Genomic DNA, 15835 nt, shown 5'->3' on the forward strand with positions numbered 1-15835 from the left:
GAGCTCCAGAGTGACACCCCCGCAGGGCTAGGCAGCAGCTGGCCTCCACCTGGGACCTCGCCCTTGCTGGGCTCTCCCCCCCATCCTCTCACTCCCCTTCTCCGGGGAGCGCTCCCCCAGATCCCTTGCCCGGGAATCTCTCTCAGCTGTTTCTGGAGACCAAGACGCTGTCTCTCATAAACCCTCAGGCTCCACGCCCAGCCTGGAACTGCTGTTTGCCTCAGACCGAGGAAGAGAGCGGAAAGCGTGCAGTAGACCCCAAAGTCAGAGCTCTGCAGGCACTGGGCTCCCTTCCTCCTGCCTTCTCACCACCCAAAACCTAAGCTGCTTTTAGCTTCCACAGCCCTTCATTTGTAGCTTAATTTGTAACGCAGTAATGTGGGATCCATAACTTGGTGCTCATTCATAGTTGCTGGTGTTTAAAAATTGCATTCTGTTTGTAAGAGCATTTATCACACTACAAAATCCCATTCAAGGATTTACCCCTGTAATTTCTAATTTCCTGCTTCCCAGTCAATCAGCACTGACAAATAATTAATTTCCACCCAGGCATAATAACCGTGCCTTATTTAAGTGCTTTGTAAATGTTTACGCACGTTAAATAAATCAAAATATATAGATCACCTAGAAGAATTCAAAACTTGAGGAGAATGAACAGTTTACTAAAGGTAGATCCTATTATAAACAAATAAGTTATACTGTGAATAACTTTTTCAACTAATACTATATATAAACCTACAGCAATCACTATGAGTAGTCTTTGCAAAGTCATACATTGCAAAGTTAACTGCTAGAAATTAGTTACCTCTTAATTTAGTTATATGATCAAAATCCTTAAATAATTTTGATGAATAAAGGATAACCACACAAAAGCAAAGAAATTGTAGAGACGATGATTCAGTTTGTTTTTTAATTAGGCTTTTAAGAGCAAAATTTACAAGTGGGATATAATATTAAATTTTTCTTTATTTGCAACAAATAATTTTATTTTAAATTGCTCTAAGATTTTGTTATTTGTCAATTAGAGTAAAATAGTTTTTATTGACCAAGCATACAAAATGATTTAAAATAAAATTTTTGTGTTGAATAACAGACTGATTCGTGGATTACCTAAAATTTATATATCATATATTTAAAATGAGATCAAAATGTTATAGTGATTGATATCTGAGATTCCCAGAACTTTTAAGATAATATATTTATAGCCTGTATTTTACAAGGAGATGAAATCATTTACATTTTTCATTGACTTAGTTCTTAGCAAGTTGTTAACTTCAAGCAATACGTTTTGAACTTTTATGAACCTTGGCATTCTCACTCCAAGCATGCAATTCTTCCCCAATAATTAACAACATCTGTGAAATTGGTTACTTCCTCTCTGTCACTCAGGTTATCATTGATTGTCTTCTTTGGCCAATAAGTTGCTGTTTTGCTGCCTTTAGCATCTGTCTGCTTTCTGATCAGTCCTCTGTATTGCTGCAAGAGTTATCGTTATAAAACCTTGACCTGATCACTGTTACCCACTCATCCCCAAAGCAAAGCGTTCCAAGACTCCATAATGACAGCAACAACAACAAAAATACTGCATTCAGATTCCTTCATAGTGTAGTCACAGCCCTTAATTACTCAAACCTCTCTTTCACCCCGTCACCAATACGCCAGGTGTGGACCTTAAATTTTAGCTCTTCTGGATTATTTCCTTCCTCACATACAGAATATGCTTTCATGGGTAGTCCCCCAGCTTGACATTCTTTTCTTTCTCTACTCGGTGAAATCCTATTCATCCTTGAAGGCACTACTCAACTCTTCTGTGAAGCTCTTCCTAGATTTTCTAGCCCATAATATTTACTGACACTGCTGCCGTTGTAGCAATGAAGAGCATTATCCCGGCGTGTATGAAGCTCACTGTGTAGTGTGTCAGGCAGACAAAAGTACATAGTTGCAATAATTCATCTAAAATACCGTAATAAAATATGTGCATGGTTATGGGGCCATTGGCATTTAACACAGCCTCAAAGGAGTGGGCGTGTTTGGGAGAGGACAAGATGCCTCCACTAAGTGTTTATGAAAATGTATGAGTGAGCAAAGAAAATGGAAGGTTACTCTAAGCAGATGGAAATGTGGAAATACAAAAGAGAACTGTGTAAATATGCAGTCTGGCTGAAGTGTAGGGTTGATGTTTGTAAGTGGAGGGAGACGCTGGTAGAGTTTGCAGTGCCATATGAAGGCTCTCATGAATGGCTTCAGCACCTGAGGACTGGCTAGATGCTGAGCATAAAGCTACCACTATACTTAATCCTTCTGACTCCGTGAAGCATGTATTCACATTCTAATTTTATGGAGGAGGGAATCAGAATTTTAACGGTTAAAATGACTTGCCCAAGATCTATAGTTGCATGCATCAGAGCTGAGATTTTGATTAAGTACATGGATTTGGGGGCCAGGCTGCCAGGACCTGAATCCCAGTTGCTCCATTGCTAGCTCTGTGAAGTTTGGCAATTTACCTAACCTTCTGTGCCTGACTTTTCTCATTTATTAAATGGAGCTAATAATGGCACCTACCTAGGATTGTTATAAAGATTAAACAAGTTAATATATGTAAAGCGTTTAGAAAAAGGCCTGGCACACAGGAAATATTGTGTAAGCATTTGCTAGCATTTTTGTGATTGTAATATAATAATAATTCAGAAAAGTCAAGTTATTCACCCAAGGTCACACAGCTAATAAACAACTTTTTCTGCCTTATGAAAAGAAGTTGATTTTTATTCAAAGGCATTAGAGGATCCCTTGGAGTATTTTCAGCAGAAGACATGATCAGATTTATGATATGGTCAGACTCATCTAAGGGAGAATGTTGAGAAGGTCTTAGCAGATGTCAAAAATGTTTTGGGCCCGGCCGGGCGTGGCTCAGCGGTTGAGCGTCAACCTGGGATCCAGGTGATCAGGGTTCGATTTCCAGTCAGGGCACATGCCCGGGTTGTGGGCTGCAGCCAATCAGTGACTCTCTCATCATTGATGTTTCTATCTCTCTCTCTCCCTCTCCTTTCCTCTCTCTGAAATCAATAAAGATATATTTAAAAAAAAAAAAAAATGTTTTGGTAGGGGGTGAGATTGGTGGATGAGAAAACTATTTGGAGGTTATTGCAGTAATCCAGATTACATATGATAAAGGCCTAAGCCCTAAAATAAAGCAGATTAAAGATTAGAAATGAAGAGATACAGTTCAATAATTTATGATGCAGTAATGGACTCGGTGACCAAAGGAACATAGAAGATGATGGATAATGAGAAGTCAGGGTGATTCTCAAGTTTTTCTTTATACTATTCACAGGTTGGAAAAATATGAATGAAAAAGCAGGTTCCGGAACAAAAGTATAAATTAGAACTTGGATATTTTAAAACTGAGATGTCTATGAGATCTCCAATGTAGAGTGTTTACTAGGCAGCTAGCTGTAGAAATCTGGAGTTTTGGAATCTGGGCTAGAGATACAAATTTGGGGGTTACTGACATCTGTGGGAAATTTGAAACCATGGACATGAATAAGATCATAGTACTACATCTTAAAGATTGAGAAAAATGTCCAAGAATTCAGAATAAAAGAAAACGGGTGAAAAACTGAATATAAGTGGCCAAAAAGGTAGAAGGAAATCCAAGAAAAAGTGATGCCATAAAGGCCAAGGAAGGATGGTTGAAAAAGAGGGGAATGGTAAACAGGAAAAAAAATGTTACTGAAAAAGCAAATAAGATTAAGATTTAGGGCATGTTAATTGGATTTATTAATTTGGAGCTTTTTGAAGAATTTGAAAGAAGTTTCAGTGATGTGGGAAGGAATTAGGGTGGAAGCCACACTATAATTATTTGTATTTTCATCTTTGTCTTTTAATGAATTTCCAAATTATTTAAAGGACTAAAAGAAATCACCTGTGGTGGAAACATGAGCAAGAGAAAAGAGCAAGAATCACACCCTGTGCATTGCTCTGTACCCAATACAACTGCATTGTTGTTCCCTAGGTTAAATGTCATTCACTAGGTTCACTGAGTTAAATAGGGGGAAAAGAGATATTAACTTTTAATTATATAATATCTATATATTTATGCCTTCAATTTCAACTCTAAAATTGAAACTTAAATCTCTAAATTGTAAATTTCAAACAAAAGTCTCAGAGTACTCTCTTAACTATAATAACCACAAAATAGAGTTACTAGTTTATAACTGTAGCTATAAAACAAATGATCTGAGTCTCATAAATCTATTTTTATGCATGATTACAGCATTTTTCATTCTCAGTCTTCAGATTTTGAATGTCTATGAAATAATTGATTACTTACATTCTGTTTCATGGCTGGTGGAGCCACATCCTATTATTAGCCTTTGCATTGGTTAGTTAGGAAGTAAAATGAAAATCTGATGCTCGATTCTAGTCTGTGGACCTTCTTCTGTCCAGTTCATTGCATGGATATATCAAGTATACTTGCATTTCAATGAAAAGTAATGTTTTATGGAAAGGAAGTAAGGCTTGCCATGCTAATTTACTATAGCTTTAAATCAAACTCTTTAAAAAAGAATACCCTTTTATTTTAGTCAAATAAAACTTTTTATTTAAGTCATGAAAAACCTTTGTATTAAATGTAATCTAACATTTGTTTAATTTTTATTTTTGCCACAGACTTTTCCCTTGTTCTGTTGATAAAAGGAGGGGCTCTCTCTGGAACAGACACTTACCAGTCTTTGGTCAATAAAACCTTTGGCTTTCCAGGGTATCTCCTCCTCTCTGTTCTACAGTTTTTGTATCCGTTTATAGGTAAGATGAATGTGAAGATGCATATTACAATTATTTGCATAAACATACTGCCACTTCTGAATAAAATAGTTTTAATAGTCATTGCATAATCGTTAAAGAGTACTAGTAGTGGAAATATATCCCAAATTAAGTGTTTACTTCTTTAGGCATTTCCCCCTTATTTCCTAGTCCTTTTGTTTGGTTTTCTGAGTATTTTATTGAAATAAAATGAGAGTGATTTGCAGTAGGTTAATGCTTGTGCTTCCATAGTTTGGTGAAAAGTGGAATGACCTGGGATTAAAAGTGAGTGAGAGAAACAATAGATTTCTTCTAGGGCTGAAATACTATTTTTGAAAACCTAAGGATTTGTGGAAGCCACATACAAAGGCCAACATACTACTTAAAGTTTGTACCGTAATAGTGAAAATGTCACTTAGCATTTCTTAAATAAATAAAATGTTAACATTCAACAATGGCCACATTGACTTCAGTTTTTAAACCAGTAATACAGAAGCTGTTTGCTTAAACCACTAGTTTCTTATGTCTCCACCAAAGACTAAGAATATATTTCCCCAAAATATTACTTTTTAAACAAGGAGATATTTTGGGGCCTTTACAATTTTCTGTTATTATTTCTCACTTTGAACAATCCATGCATTCCTGAAAAAAACATTTGGAAACTGAATTTTAATGACAAGTAAATCACATTTAAATGACTACCAAACTTCACTATTATTTAAAGATGCTTGGAAAAAATCAATTTGTAAAGTGAAAATCTTTTTTTAATGCAATTAATATTCTCCCATAAATTTGTTATCTAGTTACTTATAAAGTTGTACATATTGGCAATCAAAATATATATTTGAAAGTAGTAAGATTATGCCAGTATTTGGGAAGTAGTAACTGATTATTTTGAAGATATTCAAGATGAAAATTGTTAATGACTGTATTATTTTAATTATGTATTTAGCTATGATAAGTTACAACATAGTAACTGGAGACACTTTGAGCAAAGTTTTCCAAAGAATACAAGGAGGTAAGTAAATATATTTATTTTACATATTTTTTTATAGTTAATGTGGTTCATAGTAATTTATAAGTCAAATATTTGCAAGTTGAATCAAATATGAGCGTTTAGCCTGGCCAGGCGTGGCTCAGAGGTTGAGCATCGACCTAGGATCCAGGCGATCAAGGTTCGATTCCCGGTCAGGGCACATGCCCAGGTTGCGGGCTTGATCAATGACTCGTTCATCATTGATGTTTCTCTCTCTCTCTCTCTCTCCCTCTCCTTTCCTCTAAAAAAAAAAAAAAAAAAAAAAAGATCAAATATGAGCGTTTATTCCATTTTTGCCAGCAAATGGAAAAGCAATGGGATTTGTCCGCATAAAATCTGCCCTGCCCTTCCCTTATTACCTGGCTGGTTATATAGGGCTGCGTGCAAGAGAAAGAAGGTGGAGGGTGGGGGGTGGGAGAATGGCTGCAGGGTCTGTGGTCCCTGTGTCTCCTTCCAGGATCTTAAAGTCAGATAACAAGGTAGTTAATTTTCAATGGTGTTTAAACCCAGTTCCCAGGTCCTAGGACCTGTGAATGGTCAGCATTTCTGAGGTAAACTCCCCGAGGGGGTTCAGGCTCCAGGCACAGCAACCAAATCAAACTGTCCTTTGTCCGTTCTCCAATGCATTTTCTTTTCTGAGCAATAGACCCATCCAGGCCCCAAGGTGCTTCAACTTTTATAGCTCTGTTTATCTTCTTTCAGCACATCTTCCAGTTTCCTAGGGCCTGTAGGAAAACTCCTTATCTTTAGTTAGTAAGGCGAATAATCACTAAACAACTATGGTCCTATTCCCATTAGGTGCCCTCCCCCCTTTCACAGTCAACATCTCTGCCCCCAACAGGCTTACCCCGCATTGTTGGCTATTATTGTTGTAACCCTGAATTAGTTGCAGCTTCTGTCTTAGTCTTCAACCTCCAAATCATAATTTCATGAACTTGGATCATGTGAGTGGAGAAAATGCTAAGTAATAATAGGAAAATATAATACCATATATACAATATGATCTAAATAATATAAATTTTCCATTTGCATAAATAAATAAGGGAAACTTTTAAAAAAATACATTCAGTGTAAATTGTGGTTATCTTTCATTGTGGGGCCCATAAGATTTTTTTGTTTGTTTCCTTTGTTATTTTCCAACGGTCTTCAAAGGAACATGTATTAATTTTTTTTTATTATTACTTTATTTTCTCATTTAATAAGTAATACATATTTATTAGGAAAATATTAGAAAGTACAGATAAGCAAAATGGAAAAGGTAAAACATACTCATAATCACTTCCTCCTGGGAAAACCAAGTAGGGACGATCCTTCCAACATTCCTTCCCTTCTTCCCTCCCTCCTCCCTTCCTTTCCCTTTTTAATGCATACTTTCAGAGCTTTAAGAATGTATGTAATTTCAGATAGTCATATGAATAAGATAGCACTGTACAGCTTGTTCTATAATACGCTGCTTTCTTTTAGCAGTGTATTAGGGACACAGAGTCATATTCATTTAATTGGCAGTTTAGTATTCTCCTGTACCATATGTACTGTACAGTTGGATAGACCATAATTACTTTTAATTCTTCCTGATAGATACATTTTGATTATTAATTTTTATTGATTTTTTAATTTTACAAATAACATAAATATAGGGGTGGGCAAAAGTAGGTTTATAGTTGTGAGTATGCAAAACACAGAGTTTATTCTTGTATTATTATTTATTTATTGTTTCATTATTTTCCATACAAACAACTGTAAACCTACTTTTGCCCCACCCTGTATATGCTCTTCATAAAAAATAAAACATCATAGATAAGGCTAAATTCCCTTTGAAACCTCCTTCCTGGCTATTAATCTTATAATCATCAAAAACGACTTTTGCCTGCCAGGGCATGGCTCAGCGGTTGAGCATCAACCTAGGATCCAGGCGATCAGGGTTCGAGTCCTGGTCAGGGCACATGCCCGGGTTGTGGGCTCGATCCCAGTCGGAGGCCTGCAGGAGGTAGCCGATCAATGACTCTCATCATTGATGTTTCTATCTCTCTATCCCTCTCCCTTCCTATCTCTGAAATCAATAAAGATATGTTAAAAAAAAAAAAAAAAAAAAGACTTTTAAAATATAGGTCACATAGCAGAGAACACCCTTTTAGTCATCACAATTTCTTTACATTGTTGAATGTGATATTTTGTACTGTATGACTGTATGTCTTACAAAGATTAATATGATGCCAAAGTGTTTTTAGAAGTAGATAAAATCCTCATTAAACCTGATTTTTTTTTCTCCTGAAATATATCACCAATGTCTTGTGGGCAGTTGTGTATACTTTTTCCAAATAACCAAAGTCTTGATTCATGATACAAGTCAAACTAATAAGAAACATTGGTGTACGAAGTAATATGTTTAGATGATTTTGGTATTTTTGAAATATTACAATGTTCAATTTTCCCTACTATTGTTTAAAAATTTAGAATGCTTATTTGGGTGCATTTCTGTTAAAAAGTCAGTATAGGTAATAGACCTCATTATGGATCATTAGTGAGAAATGTCCTGTACACGAATGGAGACCCGCAGGTAGCGGCTCCTACATGCTATTCATAGCAGTCAGTTTTCATGTTTTTCCAGGCCTTAGAATTTCCCCAGTGAAGAAAACATATTTTCTATCAAGTATATCAGAGAGAGTGGTTTGAAGGGGTAAATGGATATAGAGATAATTTAATGCAAATTATATTCACCAGAAATACGCAAATAGTTGCATTTAGGATTTGGGGAGTTAAAACTTTTATTGTTTTAATTCACAACTTTATGATGATTGTTTAGTTATGGTTGAGTTAAATACTCATGATTAGTTATTCCATTCGTGTGTGTGTGTGTGTGTAAATTTTATGCCATTTTGAAATTCCTATCTTGGAACTTTCTTTTTAATTAGTTTGTTAGCCATGTAAGAAAATTAGTCTCACTTTTCAGATTAATAGCTTTTATTTAAAATCACACTCACTTATTTGACTTGGCCTCTACAGACTTTAAACTTCACAGAATTAAATACACAAAGGCTTGGTACCACTAAAGATATTTCAAAAATATAACTACATGATCTCTGAAGGAATTCAATGTGGGATAAAACATTTAAACAATGGTATCTTCACTGGAATAGATATAGAGCTCCTGATGCAAATACTGTGATTAGCACAGCTTTAAAATATATATAAATCCTTGTAAGTATATTTCAATTTATGTTTAAAATTTTTTTATTTAATGGTAGACACACACACACACACACATACACATTCTCTCTCCCTCCCTCCCTCTCTCTCTCTCTCATTTACTGGTTATGATAGCCAAGACTCTAAGACGCTGTATACCAGCTTCCTTCTGACTTCTCTATCCACAAGTTGCTTCTCTCTACATTTCCTTCAGGGAAAAAGACTTCATTCTCAACAAAAGGATAGAAATTTAGTGAATATTTGTATCTTAATCTTTATTTTTGAAATTTTGTTAAAGTTTTACTGTTCAAGTTTCTTTGAAATACAGAATTAAAAACAAAAAAGGTTCAGAAAAACCCTGGCTCAACTGGTTGGTGCATTGTCCTGGGTTCCATTCCCTTTCAGGGCACATACGAAGATTTTGAGTTCTATCCCTGGTCGGGGTGCATACCAGAGGCAACCGATCAATGGATCTTTCTCTCTCTTTCTCTCCAAAAGTCAGTAAATATATCCTTGGGTGAGGATTTAAAAAAAAAAAGCCTCAGAGAATGCCCTGTCCCTGTGTAACTTACTGAACGAACACTTTTGCCAGTAGAGGGTTTGGACAAGGAGTGACATAATATTTTTTTGCTTTTGGAAAGGATCTCTGTAGTTTCTAAGTTAAAAATTATTCTGTACTCTAAGGAGACAAAGAAAGGTAAAAATAAGGAAACTGATAAGGCGGCTATTCTAATCATTTAAATATAAAATATTTTAACATTATTTGAACTATAGGTTTATCCTTAAGTTACTTTGAATTTATATTTTTGTGTATTATTTCTAGTTTTACATGGTTTCACAGTGCATGTTTACTCTTAAAACATTGTCTTTTAGATTTTATTTAATATTAAAGTCATTTTGGTAATTCATTATTTGCTGTGTCACTGTGTCATACCTATAAACACTTTATAACATTTATTGTGTTTTAGCTGATCCTGAAAACTTGCTTATTGGTCGTCACTTCATTATTGTGCTTTCCACAGTAGTCTTTATTTTGCCTTTGTCCTTGTACCGAGACATATCGAAGCTTGGAAAGGTAATTTTTACATTTTAAGTAGGCGTAGAAATGTACTTCCTTATCTGCATTAATTTTGTCCAACTACTGTCTATATGACCAAGTTCTTAATCACAGCATTTATCTTTAGTTTCTTTTAGTTTAATTATAATTATGCTAGAGTAAACTGTGGTTGAATCTTTAGCTTATTTGGGGGAACAGATGGTTAAATAGTTGATGAGTATGAACTAAATGTGTCCTTTTTTAAAAAAATATGCTGTTATTGATTATCTTTTTTTATTTTTAGAGAAAGAGGAAGGGAGAAGGAGAGAGAGACAGAAACATTGATGAGAGAGAGACATCAAATAGCTGCCTCCTGCACAGCCCACACTGGGGATCGAGCCCCTGACCTGGGTGTGTGCCCTGACTTGCAATGGAACTGGCAACCTCTTGGTGCATGGGTCCACGCTCAACCACTGAGGAACAACAGCCGGGCTCTTTTTCTTTTTTGAGGTAGATACTATAACCAGTGTCAGACAGCCACTTTACATTTAGAAAATATAAATAACTATATTTAAACCAAGTTTAATGTACTAAAAAATGTTTTTATAGAGAGTAGGTTAAACAATATTGTTGTTATTGTTATTAATTCTCACCTGAGGATATTTTTTCATTGGTTTGGGGGTTTTTTTAGAGAGAGTGGAAGGGAGGGAGAGAGAGAGAAACATCGATGTGTGAGGGACACACATTAATTGGTTGCCGCCCACACGCACATATGCCCACATTGGGGAGCAAACCTGCAAGCCAGGCATGTGCCCTTGACCTAGAATTGAACCTGAAACCCTTTGGTGCTTGGGCCGATGCTCTAACCACTGAGCCAAACTGACCAGAGCTGAGTAGGTTAAACAATTTAAAAGTAAACCAGCTTTAGAAATAGAGATGAATCACTTTATTTGCTTAAAATTTTCTTTGTAAATTACAATGTCTGTTGTGCCTATTTTTCATCCATTGCATTCAAATGTCAATGTGTTAATTGATTAATTGTTGAGAATTTGGACAATATTTATGATTTGTATTGCTAAAAATACATGCTGATTTCTTTCTAATGAAAGCAACCAAATAATTATTCAACTCACTACATATGCTCATCAACATAGAGTAGCCTTTATCTGGTTATATTTTATTTCCTTACTATGAAGGAATATTTGTATTTTACCCAAAATGTTATTGGTGCTGTACCTACATGATGCCAAGCATTCTGATGAAAACATTTTAATAAGAATTATACATATTATATTTCTATATTCTGTTTTTAAAAATCTAACAGTTGATTGAACTTTAATTTTTACTGTGATGTTTGATGTGTGTCCACAGTTAAGAAGTCCCTCTTTTCAGGTAGAGTTGAGAATGGAGATGATATTCCAGAGTATTCTGACTATTCTGCCTTGCTTCCCTAACAGTCATCCAGAAATAAACAAGAGTGTATCAAAAGGGACTTTTTATGGTAAAATATCTGAAGTGGCTGAACTGTTTTCCATTCACATATTAAATGTAAACATAAATGTTACCTTCACAGAGCAGAAGGCAAGGAATTCATGAAATGAAAGCTGCTAATGTTCTACTATATTCTTACCTGACTACTCCCTAAATGTCCCTTTAAAGCATCATATTGAAATATCTAAAATATCGTAATGAGCAAAGTAGGATAGTTAGGAGTCCTTATCTGGAGTCAAGATACTTACATCTGTGTTCCTCCTTTCCCACTTTCTTGCTGGGTGACCTTGGAAATGTTACTTAATATTTCTGCTCCTCAGTAGATCAGAGGACTCGTAATAGAACTTTCTTTGTAGTTAAAAATGAACAACACAGAAAACAAGGTTAACAACCATTAAGTAAAATAAACTTTGTATTATATTTATTTTATCAGAGGAAAAAAGTCTAAAATGTTTATCCATTAAAAATTAAGAGATGAAACACAGATCTAATGTAATGAGTGCATAGAACACATACACACATAGACCAGTTTATATTTGAACCAGTTGAAATAATGAAGGGAGAGAGGGGAAGAAGCAAAGAAGACTTAAAAACACAGATCAAATGGCAAGATCACAAAGGGGGGGGGGGGAACTAAAGGAAAAGAGAGCTAGAGAACAAAAAGGAAAGATCAGAGGTGCTCCAAAAATGTGGGAGGAGGTTGTTGGGTTGGAAGGGTGGGGGTAAGACAAAGGCAAGATAAAGACAGAAGCAGAAGGAGCAATTACAGGTAGGAAAGGAACATACTAAATTAGGGCCTAAAGAAAAATAAACATAATTTTACCTTTAACTTCATAAAAGAAAATCACTGGGAAGCTACTAAAAACATGGAAAGCCGTGCTGCAAGATTACAATAGTCGCACATGATACTTGCTCTCCTATTTAGTGGAAAAAAAACTAAGACTATGATCGCTAAAAAGTTACATACTTGAGATTAACAACCCAATCTAGAAGAATAAAATACTAAATCATTGTATTTGGAACTGCACATATGTTTACTCAACTAAAAAGTAAAACACCTAACATTTGCAATAAAATAATATCTATACCAGCGATTTTCAACCTTAATCATTTCATGGCATGCATGAACTAATTACTAAAATTCTGCAGCACACCAAAAAATATATATCTTTATATACTTATATTTAAATATATACTTATATTCATATCTTTATATTTTATATATATTTATATATATAACTTCTAATAGACTCTTTAACCCTACAACTTAAAAACTTAGAGAACAACAAGAAAAGCCCAGAGTAAGTAGAGGGAAAGAAATAATAAAGATTAGAGCAGAAATAAATGATATAGAGACTAAAAAAAACAATACAAAAGATGAATGAAACCAAGAGCTGTTTCTTTGAAAGGATAAACAAGATTGATGAACCTTTAGCCAGACTCATCAAGAAACAAAGAGAGAGGACCCAAATAAACAAAATCAGAGATGAAAGAGGTGAAATAATAACTGACCCAACAGAAATACAAAGGATTGTAAGAGAATACTATGAACAGCTATATGCCACCAAGCTGGACAACCTGGATGAAATGAATGAATTCCTAGAAAAATACAACCTTTCAAAACTCAATCAGGAAGAGTCAGAAGGTCTAAATAGGCCGATAACTGCTGATGAAGTTGAAGCAGTAATCAAAGGGCTCCAAGTGTACAAAAGCCCTGAGCCAGATGGCTTCACAGGGGAGTTTTATCAAACATTCAAAGAATTAACACCTTTCCTTCTCAAACTATTTCAAAAAATCCAAGAGGAAGGAATACTTCTAAACTCTTTTTACAAGGCCAGCATTAGCCAAATTCCAAAACCAGATAAAGACACTATAAAGAAAGAGAATTACAGGCCAATATCCCTGATGAACATAGATGCTAAAATCCTCAACAAAATATTAGCAAATGGGATCCAGCAATATATTAAAAAGGTCATACACCATGACCAAGTGGGATTTATTCCAGGGATGCAAGGCTGGTACAGTATTCCCAAATCAGTAAACGTGATACATCACATAAACAAAAGACAAAAATCACATGATCCTATCAATACATACAGAAAAAGCATTCAATAAAATCCAACACCCATTTTTTATAAAAACTCTCAGCAAAGTGGGAATAGGATCATACCTCAACATAATAACATGTATGACAAACCTACTGCCAACATCATACTCAATGGGCAAAAACTAAAACCATTTCCCCTAAGAAAAGGAACAAGACAGGGGTGTCCACTTTCACCACTCTTATTCAACATAGTACTGGAAGTCCTAGCCACAGCCATCAAACAGAAAGAAAACATAAAAGGCATCCAAATTGGAAAGGAGGAAACAAAACTCTCATTATTTGCAGATGACATGATATTGTACATAGAGAATCCTAAAGACTCCACCAAAAACTACTGGATTTAATAAATGAATTCAGCAAGGTAGGATACAAAATTAACACCCAGAAATTGATGGCATTTTTATACACCAATAATGAACACTCAGAAACAGAAACTAAAAAACAATCCCATTTACCATTGCAGCTAAAAAAAAAGACACCTAGGAATAAACTTAACCAAAGATGTAAAAGACCTTTACTCAGAAAACTACAGGATACTGAAAAAGGAAATAGAGGAAGATATAAACAAATGGGAAAATATACCATGTTCATGGATTGGAAGAATTAACACCATTAAAATGTCTATATTACCCAAAGCAATCTATAAATTCAATGCAATCCCTATTAAAATACCAACAGCATATTTCACAGATCTAGAACAAACACTTCAAAAATTTATATGGAACCAAAAAACACCCTGAATAGCCATGGCAATCCTGAGAAAGAAAAAAAAGTTGGAGGGATCACAATACCAGATATCAAGTTATACTACAAAACCAGTGTAATCAAAACAGCCTGGTACTGGCACAAGAACAGACATATCGATCAGTGGAACAGAACAGAGGACCCAGAAATTGATCCATGCCATTATGGTCAATTAATATTTGATAAAGGAGGCAAGAACATACAATGGAGGAAAGACAGTCTTTTCAATAAATGGTATTGGAAAAGTTGGACAGATACATGCAAAAAAAATGAAACTAGACCACCAATTTACACCATACACAAAAGTAAATTCAAAATGGATAAAAGACTAAAATGTAAGACATGAAACCATAAAAATCCTAGAGGAAAACAGGCAGTAAAATCTCAGACATCTCTCATAGCAATATGTTTGCTGATACATCTCCTAGGGCAAGAGAAACTAAGGAGAAAATAACAAATAGGACTGCATCAAAATAAAAAGCTTCTGCACAGCAAAAGAAACCATTAACAAAATGAAAAGGGAGCCCACTGTATGGGAGAACATATTTGCCAACAACACATCTGATAAAGGGTTAATATCCAAAATATATGAGCAACTTATACAACTTAACAAAAGGAAGACAAACAATCCAATTAAAAAATGGGCGAAGGACCTAAATAGACACTTCTGCAAAGAGGACATACAAATGGCTAAGAGACATGTGAAAAAATGCTCAACATCGCTAATCATCAGAGAGATGCAAATTAAAACCACAGTGAGGTATCACTTCACACCTGTCAGAATGGCTGCCATCAAAAGTCAACGAACTACAAGTGCTGGCGAGGGTGTGGAGAAAGGGGAACCCTAGGACATTGCTGGTGGGAATGCAGACTGGTGCAGCCACTATGAAAGCAGTATGGAGTTTCCTCAAAAGATTAAAAATTGGCCTGCCATTTCACCCAGTGATCCCACTTCTAAGAATATATACTAAGGAACCCCAAACACCAATCACAAAGAACTTATGCACCCCTATGTTCATAGCAGCGCAATTCACAATAGTCAAGATCCGGAAACAGCCCAAGTGCCCATCAGTAGATGAGTGGATAAAAAAGCTGTGGCACATTTACACCATGGAATACTATGCAGCTGTGAAGAGGAAGGACCTTTTAGCCTTTGGCACAGCATAGAGGGAACTAGAAAGTGTTATGCTAAGTGAAATAAGCCAGTCAGAGAAAGACAGGTACCACATGATCTCACTTATATGTGGAATATAATAAACAAATTAAACTGATGAACAAAATGGATCCAGAGACATAGAAGCATTGAACAAACTGAGGGATCTCAGAGGGAAGGTGGGGAGGGGGTGCGGGTGGGGAGAGATTAATCAAAGAACTTATGTTTATAAGCATAACTCATGGACACAGACATTGGTGTGGAGAAGGCCTGTGGGTGGGA

General features: G+C 35.4%; 1 protein-coding gene across 1 annotated transcript in view; it reads left to right on the forward strand.

Annotated features, from left to right (window-relative positions):
* Positions 1–15835, forward strand: part of SLC38A11 (solute carrier family 38 member 11) — a 53396-nt gene that overhangs the window by 3394 nt on the left and 34167 nt on the right. The window contains exons 4-6 of the mRNA XM_087819425.1: positions 4669–4803; positions 5753–5818; positions 9991–10097. Of these exons, the coding sequence (XP_087675551.1) occupies positions 4669–4803; positions 5753–5818; positions 9991–10097 (308 nt within the window). The remainder of the gene's footprint in view (positions 1–4668; positions 4804–5752; positions 5819–9990; positions 10098–15835) is intronic.

This window comes from Miniopterus natalensis, chromosome 8, assembly GCF_054644295.1.
Source record: "Miniopterus natalensis isolate mMinNat1 chromosome 8, mMinNat1.hap1, whole genome shotgun sequence".
Taxonomy (NCBI): Eukaryota; Metazoa; Chordata; class Mammalia; order Chiroptera; family Miniopteridae; genus Miniopterus; species Miniopterus natalensis.